Source organism: Strix uralensis, chromosome 1 (assembly GCF_047716275.1).
Source record: "Strix uralensis isolate ZFMK-TIS-50842 chromosome 1, bStrUra1, whole genome shotgun sequence".
Classification (NCBI taxonomy): domain Eukaryota; kingdom Metazoa; phylum Chordata; class Aves; order Strigiformes; family Strigidae; genus Strix; species Strix uralensis.
This window is the reverse complement of record NC_133972.1, coordinates 65,511,847-65,532,426: the sequence shown is the minus strand read 5'-3', so window position 1 is coordinate 65,532,426 and position 20,580 is coordinate 65,511,847. Positions and strand designations below refer to the sequence as shown.

The 20,580-nt window shown below is 38.1% G+C and overlaps 1 protein-coding gene across 1 annotated transcript in view; it reads left to right on the top strand.

Moving 5' to 3' along the window:
- Positions 1-3,977: 3,977 nt before the first annotated feature.
- The window catches only part of LOC141948671 (sodium channel protein type 5 subunit alpha-like), a 48,062-nt gene continuing 31,459 nt past the window's right edge, over positions 3,978-20,580 (top strand). Inside the window, exons 1-9 of the mRNA XM_074881828.1 lie at positions 3,978-4,250; positions 5,671-5,789; positions 7,644-7,733; positions 8,788-8,916; positions 13,162-13,253; positions 16,763-17,005; positions 17,575-17,638; positions 18,866-19,010; positions 20,338-20,532. Coding sequence (XP_074737929.1) covers positions 3,978-4,250; positions 5,671-5,789; positions 7,644-7,733; positions 8,788-8,916; positions 13,162-13,253; positions 16,763-17,005; positions 17,575-17,638; positions 18,866-19,010; positions 20,338-20,532 — 1,350 coding nt within the window. The remainder of the gene's footprint in view (positions 4,251-5,670; positions 5,790-7,643; positions 7,734-8,787; positions 8,917-13,161; positions 13,254-16,762; positions 17,006-17,574; positions 17,639-18,865; positions 19,011-20,337; positions 20,533-20,580) is intronic.

The following is a 20,580-nucleotide window of genomic DNA, read 5'->3' as shown; positions in this document are numbered from 1 at the left end:
GCTTTAGGTACTGTATTGTTAGGATTTCCGCACACTAACTTGTATTTACACACCCAAGTTTGTTCTTCCAGTTTCTAGAAGAGATCCCATTCAGTAGTACTTTAGCTTACTTCTGACAACACTTGTTCTGTAGCTTCTGGCCCAGAATCATTTACTAGGGACACTTTTCTATCCAATGCAAAGACTGAAATTATTTCTAAGGGTAACACTTTACCTTGGTATCTTGACTTAAAAATTCAGCTAGTTCAGCAGCATATAATGAGGTGGCTGCGTTTAGCTGAGCTTCAGGAATTTCGAGTAGTCACTCTGTCTGTTCAAAATTTTTTAGTCATCTGTATCACAAGGGTTTTTTCAGTTGCTTCTTAGCATCCTTTTTGCTTACCTAAGTCACAATCTGTAAATGCTTGGCAGTTGATGAAAGGCCAGAAGGTCTGTTGTTTCATGTGGGCACAACTACATTGCTGGTACGTACCTTCTGAAGGAATCCTTTCACATTGTCTGTGAATTTTTGTCCAATTATGACTTCTAGTTACTGCTGCTGAAGGGAATGTGTAGGGGTTTTTTTGCTCTTGATCACTGCTTTTGACAGATTCAGCCTTCATTTTTTTGAAAATTCAGCTTCCAAGTCCTTAATACTAAAACAATGTTTGTATTTTCTAAAACCGTTTCTTTGCTTCATTTATTACGGTCAATGTAGTTACCTAAAAGCTCAGTCTCTCTGTTGTCCTTAGAACTGCTTTAAAGATGAAATTAATCTTCTTAGAATTATTAAAAATTGGAAAGAAAAGAGCATGTTGGTTCTCACTTTATCTTTTGAGTTTTCAGTTGGAAATGGGTCTGTGTGGTTTTGCAAAGTAACGGTTCTTTGATTATATACTTCCAATTTGTTACCATGGTAAATTTTGATCTCTGAGTTGTGGTCCCTGATCAGATCTGAACTTGCTTGTAAAGTCCCAGAGGAGGAAAAAAATACCCAAATCCCCTAAACCAAAACAAAATCATTGCACAATCATTCTATTTCCAGGTAGTTGCATATACTTTTTTAAAGAAATATATCTATGCATTTAAAAAAGAGAGCAGTAATTACAAGAGAGTATTGATTCTCTAACATGGTCCACGTGTGTGCTCACAGAACTGAAGTAGCACAGCTGGACGTCAGGCAATCAAAAATGCAGAGTGTTTTAAAGACTCATTGGTGACCAAAAGTGTTTATTAGATGGGAGCAATTGGTTTTGACATGAGTCACAAAGGACAAGTCATCCTGTAGTGGGTCAAAATTTTCTTTATCTTTTGTGGATGAGAACTGCAGTCATGTAAATTACTGTCATCTACAAGTAATATGGTAAATTTGGGCCAGAAGTCATTAGTAACTGAATATTTACAGTGATTTGCCTTAAGTCACTTCAGTGCTTCTCATTACCTTGCCACCCTTCCCCTTTGTCAGTGGTTTGAGCTCAAGCAGAATAATTGAAAATAAATTCTTGAAGGTACTCTTCTAATCCCCAGAAGAATTGCAGTATTTGTGAATATGTGAGAAGGTGAAATTGCTTCATCATATTCACCTTTTCCAGGCTGGTATGGGAGGCAGAATTGACCCACACCTGTCAGCATGAGTAAAGGTCAACGACTTGGATCAAAATATGAGTACTTAATAGTAATTACATTTGTTTCCTCTGATGTATGGAAAAGAGTAGTTATTAAATAAATAGATATAACCAAGATCTCCAGAAACAGCAGACACTGGTGCAGAGCCACAAAGCATTAAGGCACCTGCGAAATTCTAGGAGACACTAATCTTCCTATTGACATGCAGGAGGAGGAGGGTGATACCAGATTTACTTGATTATTTGGTTTGTAGTTGTCCCTTATGGTGTCTTTAGATTGTTTAAATTCTCTATAACGGTGGGTATGGAGCTTCATGAGGGTTGATCAGTGGTCAAATCACCTCCTAGTGAAGTTTATTCTGAGGAAAGGCAGGTCCCTGTTTTTTCTAAACACATAGAACAGGGGTGGTCACAAGCTCAATTAGGATAGCAGCTATCCCAGTTCTATCACTGGTGTTGCTGTAATTTTTTGTGAACTGTGTACTGAATGATTCTTAATTACCAAGTCTTGGTGTGAAAATATGCAGGACTTATCAGCAAAGTTAGTGAAATAATATCAAGCAGCACTTTACACGTTGTAGTGTGCTGCATCATACATATGTATGTATGTACACTTGTGATAAGACATTAATTTCAACAGATGTCTTATAAAAACTTCAGGAAATCTGGAGGTATATTTGAAACTCAGATGTTTACCAGACACTGCATCTTGGTTTTGGCCTAGGTTTATAAAAGTTTGTAATGTAGTTTGTTAGTTAATGTCAATGCAAATATTCTTTCATCAAACCACATATGGTAAAGCCTTAGTTGTGGCCTCATTCTCAGTTTACTACTCAAAAAAATTAGAAAAAAAACCTCATGAGCAGACATTTCCAGCCATAACTAAATGGCACAAGGGAAAGAGTTAAGAGTTTGAAGAACAGGAAGAGCAAAGCAAAAACACAACTAACAAATCAGCAGAATGAGAGGAGAGCAAAGCTCAAGACCGGTAAGGTAAAACCTGCCATTTCTTGTGTCGTTTTTACTAGAAGCCATAAGTATCTCCTTGAATGTACTCAAAACTCAACTGGACAAAGCCTTGAGCCAAATTCAGCGTTGGCCTTGCTTTGAGCAGGGGAAGGATTTGATGAGCCTCGGGATCCTTACCAGTTAGACCATTTTGTGATCCCATGTAAGCAGCAGGGATGGTAGATATGGAACTAACTTCTGTTTGCAAGAAGTACAGAGGTACAGTAACTAAGGTGCAAGGCTGCTGATGATATAGGCTGCTACAGAGAAAAACAACTGTTGGAGTTCTGATAGAGATGTGATTTTGTCACTTCCTAGCTGGAAAGGCGAAGGAAAAAAGTATCTCTTCTGCAACCTGAATTATACAGGGTGGATCCAGAATCAATTGTTGATCTTTTTTGGTTTTGTTTCTTCTTTCTTCTAAATGAATGTGCTTCTAGTTGGTTTTGCTTTATATCCTGGGGTGCATCAAACACACCATAGCCAGCCAGTCAAAAGAGGTGATTATCCCACAGTATTCAGTGTTGGTCTGGCCTCACCTGGAGTACTGTATGCAGTTCTGGGCCCCACAATTTAAGAAGGATGTTCAGATCCTTGAATGTGTCCAGAGGAGGGCAACAAAGCTGGTGAAAGGGCTGGAAGGAATATCCTATGAGGAGCAGCTAAGGACTTTGGCCAGGTTGGATGGGGCTTTGAACAATCTGGTCTAGTGGAAGGTGTCCCTGCCCATGGCAGGGGGGTTGGAACTAGATGATCTTTAAGGTCCCTTCCAACCCAAACATTTCTGCGATTCTATGATTGTCTCATTTGGAGAAAAGGAGGCTGGGGGGCGACCTCATTGCGTTCTACAGCTTCCTGAGGAGGGGAAGTGGAGAAGGAGATGCTGATCTCTTCTCCCTGGGATCTGGTGATTGGATGTGTGGGAACGGTTCAAAGCTGCACCAGGGGAGGTTTAGGCTGGACATTAGGAAGCATTTCTTTACAGAGAGGGTGGTCAAACACTAGAACAGGCTTCCTAGAGATGTGGTCGATGCCCCAAGCCTGTCAGTGTTTAAGAGGCATTTGGACAATGCACTTAATAACATGGTTTAATTTTTGATCAGCCCTGAAATGGTCGGGCAGTTGGACAACAGATGATTGTTGTAGGTCCCTTCCAACTGAAATATTGTATTGTATTCTATTGTATTCTAATCTATTCTCTTCTATTCTATTCTAATTTTCATACAGGATTTCACAGAAGGAAGAAATAATTTATGTAATGGGTATTAGTTTTAAGTTGTGTGTTATTTCTGATATTTTATAATTGTCAATAGTTTTCTCTTTTAAGTTGCTTCTAGCACTGGAAACAAACATATAGAAGGAAAAATGGATCCCTTGTTTTGGCCATCAGAAACTAACAGCTTCCGACGTTTCACCCCTGAGTCCTTGGCAGCAATTGAAGAAAGAATTGCTAAGAAAAAACAGCAGCAAGCCGAAGTTAATGGGAAGACTAAGGATCAAGGAGTTGAAGAAGATAAACTTACTCCTCAGCTTGATCTGAAAACCTGCAAAAAGCTGCCATCTCTGTATGGAGATCTTCCTGTGGAGCTCATTGGGGAACCCCTGGAAGATGTTGATCCATACTACAGTGATCACAAGGTTAAAACTTTCAAAAGCATTTTTTTATTTAGTTTTGTCTGCTGAACCCTTAAAGAGATAGTAAAAGCTCTATTCAAGGAGATGCTGATTTTTGGTTGTTCTGTATACAGATCTTCAAACATTACTAGTGTTTTTTTTGGGGCAGGAGGGCTAAGATATGTTCCATATTATGTAATGAAAAGGTATTTTAAGTTCCAGTCAGCAATCAGAATTAATTATGAAAACATGATACACTTTGATAGGAAATATATTCTTGGATAACTGATGCTTTGTTTTCCAGAGAGGTTCTATAATGTCTGTGGGGTTGAGCTCACTGTGGTATAAACAGTGCCTGTCAAACAGTAGATCACGCTGGAATTGCTGACTTATTGCAGATGCTTTTGCTGAATAACGAATATACAAATTAAGGAAGACATATTTGAGATATTGCCAGTACTATGTGTAGCAAAATCATATATTTTCATTATAGTAAATTAATTTTATGTTATTTTATCTCATCATCTTTGTTTATGGTACCATATCTATATTGCATATACTCCATGCTATTGCAAAGCAATTTGTGTCATTGCCTATAGGAGTGTGTAAAGTAGATGCTCTAGGAATCCCTTCTAAAGGAAACGTCTGTTGTATGATTGCTTACTGTTGAGGGGAACTTGGACCTGAAGAGCATAAGGTTCCATCCAGTCCGGTATTTCTGTCTTTTATGTATACCAGCAAGTCACTGGAATATAATAATTTAATTGGAGAACATGAAGAAAGCTTTGTTCTTCCAGAGATTTTTTTCTGAAAGTAATCAAAGTGATATTCTTGATGAAGAGAAACTAAGGCTGATTCAGTTGAAGAAATTTACATAAAAGTTAGTGAACTGTGTCTTTGATTTAAGAGATTTCATTTTTACTTCATGTGGCAAAAGTACTGAGCTGCATGGACTTAAAGTAGCTTAGGAGGAATTTACAGTGTTACTTGCTAATTTAGAGATATTTCAAAATTAAAATTTTTGCTTTTGCCGGACGAGATTCTGGCAGTCCTACACAATATGTATTTTGCAAATAATCTTTTGTAGCCTATAAAACTATCCAAGAGTAAGGTACTTTTGAGAATGATAAACACCATTGTTGCAGTCCCAGAATAGTATCTTTTAATTACTTTGACCAAGTGAACCAAGTGATCACTTGCTCTTCAAATTAATTCCCATTACTACTTCTTCACAGTCAATAGTGAACTTTTATATAGCTGGTGTCTTTCTTTCAAAACATGGTATCATCAGGTCACAGCTCCAAGTAAGAATACAGGAAATCTTTACTCATAATCACAGTTAGGTATTGTTCTAGATGCAGATTTGAAAATGTAAACATTTAATTTTGGGGGAAAATTTTGTTTCATTAAAATATTTCATATACTATGAATCTTTTTTTAATAGACTTTTATGGTGATAAATAAAAGGAGGACTATTTTCCGGTTTGCGGCCACACCTGCCTTGTGTATAGTTGGTCCTTTTAATCCTGTCAGAAAAGCAGCAATTAAAATTCTGATCCATTCATATCCTTTTATTGGTTTCCCTTATTTCACTTTCAATATATACTGTACCATTTTCTGTCACTTTGTTCCTCTGTTCATATTAATGTAAATGTAAGCTCATGTGGCTGTGATAGAGATTTTTAAAAAGTTATATTGAATCTTTTTTTACAACAGCTGAGATATTTACATGGTGTTAGTAGAAGTAAAAATGTCAAAAAGCTCATATTTAAAATCAGATTTGCAGATATTGTTATGAAACAACATTTAGAGGCTACTGTATGATATTTTAGCCCTTTTCCAGAACTTCTTCTAAATCTCTACTGTGGTGACAAGCTTAATTTTTTTTTTTTTTTTTGAAAAGGCAAACGAAAAATTGACTCCCTAGTTATTAAAAAATGAAGGATGTGATTTACAGAAATGCTTTCCTGAAAGAGTCTGTTATCCTAATAAATGTATTTCACACTCAAGTTTATAAAGTTCTGAAGAGCGCCCATTTTTTATATTTTTGCAAAATTATAAATGTAGTTTGAAAAATGTAAAAATGTGAAGGGTTGCAGGTGCAAAACCATAGTCTGAGTAGTTTCTGCTCTTTCTGCCAAACATCTGTTTTCATTTGGAATTATTAATTTGTAGAAATAGGTCCTTTTATGGGAACATATGGCTGACTTTGAATGTGTATTCATGCTATTAGAAATTACTAAATTTGCTGTTCAGTTTCAAATAAACTCTAAGTTTAAGGCCAGTGTTTGATTTTAAAAAAAACCACTTTTATTAAGTGACAAGTGAACTTTCATGAAAGGATGTTTTTTCTTATGTATGTTTTCATTGCCTGCCACATAAAATTAGAGAGTTTTCTGAACTCGTTGCAGAGCATAGGTGTCTCTTGTAAGAATATTATGTATGGACTCCCAGTTTCAAAGAACACTGGTTATTTATAATTAAGCTTTTTCCTGTGGTTTTCATAGGCTTAAAGCCCCTAGTTGTAATGGGGTTGTGGCCCATTTCTCTTTATTCCATGCTTCTGCTGGGAAGAAATGGAAATTTCACAGAATTACAGAATCATCTAGGTTGGAAAAGACTTTGAAGATCATCTAGTCCAACCATTAACCTAACACTGACCGTTCCCAACTACACCATATCCCTCAGCGCTCTGTCAAACGACTCTTAAACACCTCCAGGGATGGTGACTCCACCACCTCCCTGGGCAGCCCATTCCAACGCCTAACAACCTGTTCTGTAAAGAAATACTTCCTAATATCCAGTCTAAACCTTCCCTGGCGCAGCTTGAGGCCATTCCCTCTTGTCCTATCACTTGTTACTTGGTTAAAGAGACTCATCCCCAGCTCTCTGCAACCTCCTTTCAGGTAGTTGCAGAGGGAGATGAGGTCTCCCCTCAGCCTCCTCTTCTCCAGACTAAACACCCCCAGTTCCCTCAGCCACTCCTCGTACGACATGTGCTCCAGACCCTTCACCAGCTTCGTTGCCCTTCTCTGGACACACTCAAGTAATTCAATGGTTTCAAAGAGGTTTCTAAAGTTTCAGATAACAGTAGACAGCAGAAGACTCAGATTTTGCTCACTACTTTATGTTCCTCATCTATTCTGTCAAACTTATTATGTCCCACTAATGTCCCAACTTCCAAAACTATCTCCACATGGAGATTATACATTGTTATTTTTTAAATCATGAAGTTTACCAGATGAACAGAAGTTTGATCTGACATCCATTTCTTTGGAAAACACATGAGAAGTCCTGAACATATTCAAAACCAAAGTAATTATTTGACTATCTGTAAGGGTTTTAGAGTGTAAATCAGCAACTCTTCTGAACTTATTGTTTTATAATATAGCACTTTTTCCTTAACTTATTATTCACATTATTCGTTGGCTTTATTACTTGTACTGTGTTACTCAATTGTGTTTCGATGGCTGTAACTAAACTTCCAGAAGCACTCAGCTGGACTGAGTAAGTATCTCAGTTGCCATTTGTTCACTCTTTTTCTAAGGATATAACATGCTGGACTGAAAAATTTAAATAATGTGGTGATCTAATTCTGGGGCTTGAAAATTCTCAGACAGACCTCTGAGGAAGATTTAGGATTATTATATCACACAGTCTTCTGTGGAGCTTCAGTGTCTTTTCTTAGAGGCTTATACCATATGCCCTTTTCTCTACATTGGCTAATTTTGCCATCTGGTGTAACATAGAAAGTTGCCCCATTTTTCCTTTCGAGGATTAAGTCTTTTAGAGAGACACTGCAGCAGGATTCTAACTTAATATCTCTCATTCTAAGGCAATAAACTGAGTGTCTGTTATGGCCAGCTCATGCAAAAAGTAAAGGGATAACATTCATTCCATTCTTTCTTACTGTTTCCCGGGGACACCCCAAGTTCAGTTGTTCACGTTAGGAAGCCATCTACTTATAATGTCTTGTTACCTTTTGTAATTGTGCACTGTATCCAGTGTAACTTGAGTTAATGTTCTAGAATTAAATCTTGAAAATGTGTCTGGAGCCTCAGAGGTTTTATAATTTTAATTCCTCTTATTTTGGGGTAAGCATGGTGATAATGATAGCTTAATAGGATTTCTCTCAGTTGTACAGTATTTGTCAGAATAAATGTATAAAATGTGCAGACTTTACAGACTAAAATAAGTCTTTGTTGTTATTGTTTTGCCACAATATTGAGGCTTTGAAGTTTTCCAGCCTGCTTTAGAATGTAAAACAGTCTTAAAAAAATTTAAAAATAGATGTGAGCTATCCTTTATCCAGAAATACTATGATATGCTTATGTGAACATTTATGATTATAGATTTACATGGAAATCTTACTAAAATTCAGGAAGGCATCTTCCCATGATGTTTCTGAAAATAATGTAACCTGTCCTATTTTACTTTACATTTTCTACCTTCATCTCCGTCCAATGACTAAATCATAGAAAAGGTAGAAATGTGCCTGAATGTGTCTCAATCTCATTACTATTTTTATTTCTGTAACTTTAATATACACTTTCCTTTTCAGATATCTTTTTACTGGCATATATACTGGTGAAATATTGATAAAAATATTAGCAAGAGGATTTGTTTGGAATGAATTTACCTTTCTTCGAGATCCATGGAACTGCTTAGATCTTGTAGTTATTGTTGTAATGTAAGTAAAACTCAGTTGTTCTTTTGTACTCAAGGGACAAATATGCAGATAAAATGCTATTTGATATAGCTGAAGTTCTTTAGAGTGGTTGGCGTCCTACCTGCTTAAGAGTTACTGTGGTTGAATCACCCTTTGCATATCTGCAAAGAGAAAAATAGTCATAGACCTTAAAGCAAGACCTAAATGCAAAGCTCATCTTAGAACTGTTTGTTCTCAGTTTAGTATGTATGCAAATATCGTTAAGAAGCAATTGCATAGACAGCTGAAACCAAGCATGCCTCTCTATGTTGTCTTAGTTGTACTCTGGATCAGATGAAACTCATTTGAGAAGGATCCCAAGTGGGTCACGAGGTGTTGAATGACATGGTGGTAAATAGCAGATGAAATCCCAAGAATGTAAAGTGATGCTCAAGGAAAAAACATACCTAGCTTTACATACACAGTTATGGGCTCTGAAATAGCTTTCATTCCTTGGGAAGATGATGTTGGAGTTAAAATAGAGAGTCTTGTGAAAAGGCCACTCCAGTGTGCAATCATGGTCAGAGAAGGAAATAGAAAATGAGGACATTTTAGGTAAGAAATAAACAAAGAAGAAGAACACATAGTTATTTCACTGTGTAGCCTATATTTTTCTTCAGGACTATATGTAGTTTTGGTCCTGACATCTCAAAAGAAGACAGAATTAAAAAAGATACAGAGAAGAAGTATGCCTTGTGTTCCACTTAATAAGAAGCTAAATAGAATACAACTCTCATGAAAAAAAATACAGAGCAGGAACATGGTTGAAGTCTGTGGCAAAGACCCAAAAAGAGAATAAATCTTTTTTTTTTTTTTCTTCTACAATGAGAGTTAAAGGCACCAAATGGAGTTGTCAGATGGCAGAATGAAAAAGAAGGGAGTACTTTTTCACACTACGTGTAGGCATATTCCCATAGGAGGTTGTGGATGCAAAAAACTTAGTTGCATTCAGAAGGCTTCTGGACAAAATCCTGGATGAAAACACATTAAGAGTTATTTTTAACACAAAGATACTATGTCTTGTTCAGGAAGTCACTGAGCTATAAATTTGCTGGAAGAATTAAATCTGGGAAGCATCACTCCCTTGATTCTAAACTCCTTGTAAGCATCTGTTCTGGGTCATTCTTGAAGACAGATGGATCGCTGCTGTGGTCAATTTTAAATCCATAACAAAAACAACTAGCTAGGTGAACAAGAAACGAAGAAGAAACCAAGTCAGAATTTGCATCTCAAATGCAGAATGTTAATCTTGAAAACAAAATAGTCTTACTTGCAGCAGTGAACAGATTCACTTATGCTCAGTCTCAGAGCTTTCAAAGCAAATCTCTGTCGTTTAGCATTTCTGAATAATTTTCAGTTGTCTTGTTCTAATTTATTAGAGGTGTAGAGTAATTTAGTTTGGAAGGGACCTCTAGAGATCATGTGGAGATCATGTGGATATCATGCTCTGTGCTAAAAGCAGGAATACTATAGATAAAGTTGCTCAGGACCTTCTCCAGTCAAGTTCTGAATTTCTCTAAGCATGGAGATTCAACAACCTCCCTGAGAACCCTGTTCCAACCACATTGTGGTTTTTTTCTCTCAAATTTCTAATTGAAATGTCTTGTGTAGCAACTTACATCTGCTGCCTCTCATCCTTTCATGGTGAGCTTCCAAGAACAACCTGGCTCCATCTTGTCTAAGCCCTTACCTTGGGCAGCTGAAGGCAGCAATAAGATTCCTGCTCCATTACGCCATTAGCCTGCTCTTCTTCAGACTTAACAAATCCAATCCAGCCTAACAATTTTACCATCTAATTGTCTTACTGCCCCCATTATAGCCCTGGTTGGACCTGCTCCAGAATGTAAAATGTCTTTCTTGCCCTGGAGAGCCCAAAGCTGAACACAGTACTCCAGATTCAGTCTCAGAAATTACTTCCTTCAATGTCTGAGCTAGGCTCCTCAACATATGAGCTGGACTCATGCTAATCTAGCCCAAGATCTGATAGGCGTTCTGTGTCACAAGGGTGCTCTGCTCATTCATGTTCAATTTGTCTGCCATGACCCCAGGTTCTTTTCTGAAAAGCTGCTCATTATCCCATCTGCTCTCAGCTCCTACTTGTGGTCAGGTGCAAGACTTTGTCTTCACTTTTACTGAACTTCATGAGGTTTCTACAGCCCATAACTCCAGTCTGTCAAGCTCACCCTGCAGAGCAACCTTGTCATCTGGTGTATTGACTGCTCCCCCCTCAGTTTAGTATTTGTGAACTTGCTGAAGGCAAACTCTATTCCTTTCTTCAGGATGTTAATGAAATTCTTAAACAATATGGGCCCCAGGACTGACCCATGAGGGATGCCACTAGTAGTAACCAGCTGCCAGCTGAACTTTGTCCCTTTGATCACAGCACATAGATGCATGGATAATATTTCACTTCCACGTATTTTGACACTAGACTCAGAGACCTGGGAGGTCTGAAAGCAGACCTCACTGGTAAAGACCAAATCAAAGTAGCGTTGAGTAGTTTCATCTTTTGCATGTCGTTTGTCACCAGGTTCCCTACCTTCTTGAACAATAGGCCCACAGTTTCCTTAGTCATCTTTTCACTGCTGGTTTACTTAAAGTAGCCCTTCTTATTGTCCTTCATATTCCTTGCTAGCTTCAACTTCAGCTGAACTTTGTTGTTCTTTGCTTCATCCTGCATGCTTGGCAATGTCCCTTCCCAGAGCTCTCTCTGATTCAACCTCCTGCACACTTCCTTTTTGAATATGAGATTGGTCACGAGGTCCCTGTTCAGACAAACTGGTTTTGTGCCACATCGGCTTGACTTTCTACAGAGCAGAGTGTGTTGTTCCTGTGCTTTGAAGAAAATACCCTTGAAGATCGACCAGCTGTTCTGGGGCCACTTTTCCCTTTGGGGCAATTTCAGATCCCTGAACACACTGAAATCTGCTGTTCTAAAATCCAAGATTTTTATTCTGCTGTTCATCTTACCTGCTTCTCTTGGGGTCTTAAACTCCACCATCTCATGGGCTCTGGAAGGCTGCCATCCACTGTCATGTCCCTGACTGGTTTTTCCTTATTTGTACATAATAGGTTATGTACTCAGATGTCATCATGCACATATATATGTAAATGAACGAAGTATTCTTATGGGTAATATATAAACCACTAAGGAGTTTACACATTGTTAGTCATCAGCAACTATCAAGTAGTTGAACAGCTGTATGAACAATTTCATTTTATGGTCCTACTTCCCTACCCATGCTCCTAATTAATTTGTGTTCAAGCAGATATAAGCACTTTGCAGTATAGCATCTCCTTCTGTTTTTTTGGGTCCTACCATGCAACAAATAAAAGTATTTGGAAATTAACTCAACAGTTAACTCAAGTGCAGTTATTACTTAAGCTACTTGAGAATTATTTAATCTTACAGGCTAGGCAAAGCCATAGTGTTTTGATCTATTGCTGACAAAAGTCATGCTTTGAGTGGTAGGTTGCCTAGATCACCTCCAGATGTCCTTTCCAACCAATGTTTCTCATATTCTGTTACTGAGACTTTTTGTTTTACGGAATTCTGTTACCAGTTATGACCTTGTCATCAGATGAGTCACAGTTCATGTCCATTCTGACATGAAAGAAGTCTTATAAAATATTGGGTAACCTGTTAAAGTGCTGTATAGAATATGCAACTCTTAAAATACTAATTTTCTGAAGTTTTCAAGTTGTTGAAATGATTAAATTGAAACTAGTTTCAATACTCAAGTTCTTAGCTGACTGTTAAATAGAAGTTAGAAAGACAGCCATGTAGTACAGAATTAACATATTGTAAACTTAGTTTTGCTCATCTCCCTTCTCCTAAAGTATATACTGTGAAGTTTTGAGATAGCTGCAACATATACTTCCATGTGGTCTAAATCAGATTAGCCTCAGTATGTGAGTGTGTGGTTATGACATTGAAGGTTTTATATTTATTTGGCATTTTGATGGATAAACTCTTCAGAAGTTAAGCATCCAAATCCACACTAAGTAAAAACTTGCTGTGTTTCTTTTCAGAGGCACTATTCAAAAGTCTCATTATTTAATATCAATACCTAGAAATGGACTTAGATTCCTAACTTTAGACAACTACATTAGGACATATTCGACCTACTTATTTTCCGTAACTTATTCGTTACTGTGTGCTCAGTATACATATGCTCTGAAAAGCTAGATCTTTGTCATTCAATTATATGGTGCTTTAAATTTTAGGTATGTTACCATGTGTAAAAGTATGAGCAAGGTTTCAGCTCTTCGAACTTTCAGAGTACTGAGGACTTTGAAAGCTATTTCAGTAATACCAGGTAAGGAACAACACATCTTACTAATTTTTCTCTCTGCTTCAGCAGTATGTTATTTCTAATTTCTCTCTTGTTCTTGTCTTCAGTTTTCTGGTCACTTTTTGAGATGGTTAATGGGATCCCAAGGTGTGACTGTTCTGCAGTCTGTAATAACTCTCAGTAGCAGCCTAACAGAATATTTTTTATTATCTTCTTCAAAGTGATTTTGACACAGGCAAATTTTTGTATTTTCTGCTTTTTCTATCCTATCACTAATGTTCAATTTTACTTAGCCCAGTGCCTTTGTCTTTTTACTTTTGTCTTTCCTGAGTAGCAGACCCTATTCAGTACGTTGTCTTAACATAATATGGCTATACCAACATACTTTTGGTTTCACATTATCCTTAATTAGCTCAATCTTCTATGGTTTATTTCCCAGAATACTGACTTCACAATATTTCAGAAAGCCATTTGTTTGTTTACTGACCACATCCACTATCTGGACTGAGCATAATACTTTCAACAATATTTTGCATATGCTGTCCAGATATTTGCTATCTTTGTAAGTCAAGCCACAAATTAGGATACCAAATTATGGATTTCAGAGTCTTAAGTGCAAAAACTCATTTGAAAATCTATAAATGTCTATATATCCCATTGTCATAATATACATTAACTTTACCATTTGTACGTAATTACAAATATATTTTTGATTTTGCTATGGAATTATAACAGGAGTTAAACATAGGAACTGCTTATTTTTTAATGTCAAAACCTCCCAACAATACTTTTCCTTTCATATCATTGTGGTTTGAGCCTGGAGGGCAACTGAGCACCACACAGCATTCAATCAGCCCTTCCCCCCCAGGGCTGGGAAGGAGAAAATCAATCAAAAGACTCAGGAATTGAGATAAGGACATGGAAGGATGATTCACCCATTACCTTCATGGGCAAAAAGAGGCTTGTTAGGGGAAGAAAAAATGGACATCACTTTAATTCAAACATTAATGATAACAACACTTAACAGACAGAATGGGACAGTGAGAAGCATTACCACATCTTAAAAACACCTCCCCCACCCCTCCCTTCTTCCCAAGCTCAGTTTTGTTCCCAATATCTCTACCTCCTTCCCCCAGCAGCACAGGGACAGGGAATGGGGGGTGCAGTTAGTTCGCAACTTCTTCCTCCAAGGTGCAGTGGGAATCACTCTTCTGCATTCTTCCATCTGCTCCACATGGTTCCTCTCTTGCGGAAGACAGTCCTCCACAAACTTCCTCCAACATGAGTTCTTCCCATGGGCTGCAGCCATTCCCGGGCTGCTCTGGCATGGGTCCCTCCTGTGTGTTGCAGTCCTGCCAGTGCTGAACTACAGCAGTGGGATCTTCTCCTCCCCTCAAAGTTCTGGCCTTCTTCAGGCACAGCCACCTGCTCTGGTGTGGGGTCCTGAACAGGCTGCAGGCAGATCTCTGCTTCACCATAGCCCCCCATGGGTGGCAGGGGGGTGGCCCTGCCATCTCACCACAGGATACAGGGAAGGTCTCTGCTCCAGCAAACCTCCCCCACTTCCTCCTCCTCCTCTTTCCTTCCACTGACCTTGGTATTCACATAGGTGTTCCTCTCGTAACTCCTGATGAACAAGTCACAGCCCCCTCCCAGGTTCCCCTTCTTAAATATGTTATCACAAAGCTGCAGCCACCATTGCTAATTGGCTTGGCTTTGGCCAGAGGTGGGTCTGACTTGGAGTCAGGGGAGCTTTAAGAATCTTCTCACAGGGGCCACCACTGTAGCCACTCTCTCCACTATCAAAAACCCTGCCACACAAACCCAGCACACATATTCATCATGGAGTACAGAGATCAAATGCAATTGTACTTTTTTCTTATGAAATACTTCTAGAAAAATCATGGATATCACTCTCTGCCTATGTCATATTTAAAATTCAGTTATTCTGCCAGAATACTGTTCTTCAGTTTGTCTATAACTGATTGTGGTGGTTTAGGTCCTGCCGGGGTCTGAGACCATGCGGCCGCTGCCCCTCCCCCACAAAGGGAGTGAAATACAAAGCCCCGGGGCTGAGATAAGGAGAGGTTTAATACAACAGTGCAACAGCAACAAAACAAACAACAACAGTGACAATAACAATAACAGTGATAACAATGAACAGAGCAAGATATCTACCGATACAGCAGTGAGAGCAGAGAGATCGCATAACACACGCGTTCACCAATTCTCCCGCGCTCCTGTGCTTGCACGCCAGGAGGTCACATCAGCATAGTATTGAATAACCCGGCTAGAGATTCCCTCAAACTGCTGGGGAAACTTAACCCTATCCTAGCTAAACCAGGACACTGATTTTCACAGAATCAGAGAATGGCTGAGGTTGGAAAGGACCTCTGAAGGCCATCTGGTCCAACTCCCCTGCTCAAGCAGGGCCACCTAGAGCTGGTTGCCCAGGATCATGTCCAGATGGCTTTTGAATATCTCCAAGGATAGAGACTCCACAACCTCCTTGGGCAATCTGTGTCAATGCTCGGTCACCCTCACAGTAGAAGAGGGTTTCGTGATGGGAACCTCCCATGTTTCAGTTTGTGCCCATGGCCTCTGGTTTTGCCTCTGGGCACCACCGAAAAGAGCCTGGCTCCTTCCTCTTTGGCCCGTCCCTTCAGGTATTTATACACATTGCTGAGATCCACCCTAAGTCTTCTCTTCTCCAGGCTGAACAATCCCAACTCTCTCAGCCATTCTTCATGGGAGAGGTTCTCCAATCCCTTCATCTTCTTTGTGGCCCTTTGCTGGACTCTCTCCAGTATGTCCATGCCTGTCTGGTGCTGGGGAGCCCAGAACTGGATCCAGTACTCCAGATGAGGCCCCACTAGTGCTGAGTAGAGGGAAATTATCACCTCCCTTGACCTCCTGGTCATGCTTTGCCTAATGCAGCCCTGGATACCGTTCACTTTATTTGTTGCAAGGCAATATTGCTGGTTCATGTTCAACTTGGTGTCCACCATAACCCCCAAGTCCTTTTCTGCCAAGCTGCATTCCAGCTGGGTGGTCCCCAACATATATTTATTGCCTTCTCAGTGTCATAAATGTTCTTTTGCTTTTGAACTGGTGACCTCTGTAAGGCATTATCTTCTAAGACAGAATTCCCTGAGGTCAGCAGAAGCTATACTTTATTGTAATGTGTATTTGGCACAATGCAAAGTACTTGCTTAATGTTAATCAAGCACAGAAACCTGTCCATATTCATTAAAGTTCCTAAGAGTTTGCTTAGATGCCATTTTAATTTAGAATTTTCAAATTAGCAAAATTAGTGTTAGAAGGAAGTAAAAGTCAAATAAGTTATTAGGAAATTTAACTAAAAATACTTTGCTCATTCCTATGCTTTATTTTACCTCATTTAATACTCTGAAGTCACAAAACCATTTAGACTGATTGTTTTTAACATACTTGCAACTGTTGTGTATTGTCATATGGAAATGCTGCTGCATTCCTATTCTCATTTTGCATATTACTGAATCTTATTTTTCTAGGTCTGAAAGTCATCGTAAATTCACTTATTGAATCCGTTAAGAAACTTAGCGATGTGTTGATCTTGACTGTTTTTTGCTTGAGTGTATTTGCTCTGATAGGCCTCCAGCTTTTTATGGGCAATTTAACATCCAAATGTGTCCTCAGTAATGCTACATACAATGACACGTTATGTAAGGATGCCAAGATATATATACCAAATGATGAAGGTAAATGTTATTATTTTGTCCCTTTACATAATCTGTGTATGTCTTGTTTTTTCACAGAGATGTTAAAATATAGTTGCATTTATTTGTCACAAGAAGGTATGTCCTTCCATTTGCACAAGTAGCAATATGAAGTCTTTGGGACAACTGAATGTGAGATTAGTGAATCTTGGACTTGGAGAAAGATTAGCAGTCTGTGGGATAGAAGGGAATGAGTTTTCTATAAACATTTGCTTCTTTACTTATGCATATTGCACTGGGATCCTAATTTTAGGGGTACTGCACAGAGAATGATTTTTTCTGTTACTTAATCTATATTGTTCGGGGATTTTTTTCTACTTCTCACAGAGATTCTTATTTTTACCAGAGATCAAATCAAATCTTACATTGTGAGTTGTGCAGTTAATAATTTATTTTTTAAAAAAAATTGCCATAGGGACAGATCTGCTGAGAAACAGCCCTATATGCCCTTTGTTCTGAAAGGAGTCTTTCACAGAGATTTGGTCCATCAGGGTGCTTTTTAAAATGCAGTAATGTATGGTTTAGTGTTGAAGTGCTGTAGGAACAGAAAACTTCTGATTTTATGATTCCTTGATTTTTTTTATTAGATATCTGCTACAGAATGAATAAATCTTCTGAAATATTGCTCTGTGGGTTCAGTTCAAATCCTGAGTAAGTGAACAAAACAATTTTAGTACTTTCTTATTTTTTCCTCCAGATGTACTGTGGTTTCATTTTTGGCCTAAAGGAATGATGGTGATTTTTCAGGAGGGTGGAATCTGTCTGTGTGTGTTATTAAATTAAAAACCAGGTATTTCACATCAGAAAAAGAATGAAGTAAAGTACTAGGATGCAAGCAATTATATATATATATATAATGTGGAATGATATATAATTCTAGAAAATAAAAACAAGCAAGGTAATGCACCTAATCTTTACTACATGTTGGGGAGAATAGTGATTAAGAAAGACACATCACCACTTGCATACGTTACCAACATCCAGATCCACAGTTGCTGGGGAGCCCCAGTTGCAGTGAGGATTTGGAGAGCCTGTCCCGGCAGGTGGGAAATCCTATGTGATGCGTCCATCTGTAGGTGAGGCATCCAAAGTCATGGCAAGAGGATCCAGCCTTATATACCAAAAATCGGCAAGTCAGGATGACTTGCACTTTTCTTTGAGCGGAAACATCTGGTTTCATTCTCCTGTTGGATTCCACCAAAGCCTGGCCAGGACTCGGGGGGGAAAACCAAGGGAGTTTCTAACAAGGCCAAACGCTTGGGTTCTCAGCCTTGAACAAGGCTAAACAAGGGAAGTTGGGTACATTCTCACGACATTTCATCCTCACTACTGATTATGTTTTGTCTAAGCTATGTCTTTCACTAGTGAGCATACATACTTTGTTAATGATCAGATACTAATAATAAACAGTAATGGTAATACAGATTTTACTAATTAACAGATACTAATAATGGATAACATTTTGTTGTGAGGTTCATCTAGAGGTCAGCTTTGTTTCAAGGCCTATTATTCAGGCCCTAGCACTACAGAGATATTAATAAACTCTCCTCATCTTCATGAATTATTTAGAAGTAAGCATATTTCCATTTTTTCCCCTCTCTATGTATTTGTTTGCATGTATCCTACATCAGTGGAGTGTTTCTGTCTAGGCCCAAACTGGACAGAACTAGATATTCTGTCTAGTTTCTTTGACTACACAAATGGCTTTCTAGGATTATCTGATATAAATCAGCCCTTCTGTCAGAATTGTATTGGGGAGTAATGAAACAGACTTTCAAATAAACTGAACAAATCTGTATTTGATGATGTGTACCAGATCCTTTCAGGTACAATCTAATACTGCAAGTAAGTATTGTTTAACATTTCTTTTGTGGTTAGTAAAGAGTGCCCAGAAAACTATAGCTGCCAGAAGATTGGGAAGAATCCTGACTTTGATTATACAAGTTTTGATCATTTTGGCTGGGCTTTCCTTTCCTTATTCCGTCTGATGACACAGGATTACTGGGAGCGTCTCTACAGACAAGTAAGTACTTTTATTACCTGCTAGAATGACTTCAGACATGCAGTTTAGAGCTTTATGTCCACTAGAAAAATCTGTACCTGTTTTAAAATTACCAATACCAAATTTCTCTTAAAATCAACATAAATATTAAGGAAGTAGCTTCAAGTGACTAAGTTGTAACACCTTCTGCAAATGATTTTGGATGGGAGCAGTCCCCCTGTGAATGCTCATAGTTTTGTTGGAGAACACACTTGGTGCAGTGATTAGTAGTTAAAAGTTAATAAGTAACTACCAAAGGATTGGGGTATATAGTAGATCTGGCTAGTGAGCTCACTACTGCTGCAGGGGATATGAGGACTTCTTACATACTCTGTTTCTCTTCCTTTTCAGTCCTGACTCCTCACCAAACTTTTTGGCTCAACATTTACACTTTCACTTCAGATTATTTTTCACAACTGGTACTAAAAAGTTGGAGCCTTTATGTTTTTGATTCAGAGAGTTGAATGTAACTTTTAAATTGCATTTTTTGACAAAAATGATACAAAAATTGCATGTAGAGAACTCTCTTGATCCCTTACATCTGTGCAGTGCCTTTTCTAGAAGGGAATTATCCTCTTCCTTCTTCCGTAACTTTCGTATTGTCCACTTTAACTTTTTTCCAGCAAACTTTATTGACTGAGATTTTTTTAAATTGATACATCTTCTTTTTGCCATTTGGAGGTCACATGGTTTTAGTTTTTAATGTCTTAGAGCTTAATTTTGAGCCATCCCCTCTGCTGCCATTTAAAAAAAATGTGAGAATAAGCAATCAGTGTAAACATTGCCTCTGATTCTCTAATGATAGCATCTTTCATGATTATGTAGATAATCCTACCTTTCATCCTTGTTACTGAATTTTATTAATTTCTTCTGTAGTCACCTGTATATCTCTCTCCAGCTGAAGGTGGCTTCTCATAACTTAAACTCTGATGATCATCTGCCCAATTTGCTGGGAGATATTTAATTTCATTTTAAGAATGGATTTTGTTACTTCTCTGCAGTACATACCATCATTTAGAATGTTTGATGGTCTGTTACATAAGGAGAAAACATTGTATCATGACAGAGAAGTTTCCAAGAGCTGAAATTTATTTACTTGAAGGCCAGGGGAACTCCTGACTGGATGTATTTTTAGACCTTCTGTGTAATTCAGACAAGAAGTAGATCCTACTGTTGTTTAATGAAAACAGTGCAGTATGTTGACCTTTTGTATTATATAGGAAAATAAATTGTTTAATGTTAGTGTGAAATTCTATTGTAAATGTTAGTTTGTTAAGAATTTATTACAACATTTACCTTTTCCTCACAGACTATCCGTACATCAGGAAAGAACTACGTTTTATTTTTTCTGGGGGTCATCTTTTTATGCTCGTTTTATCTCTTCAATCTGATCTTGGCTGTAGTAACTATGGCATATGAAGAGCAAAACAGAGCTACTCTTGCTGAAACAGAGGCAAAGGAAAAATTACTTCAGGATGCCCAACAAATTCTAGAGAAAGAACAGGTTTGTAAATTATTATATAAAATATATAATATGTGGTTCCTTTTGTTT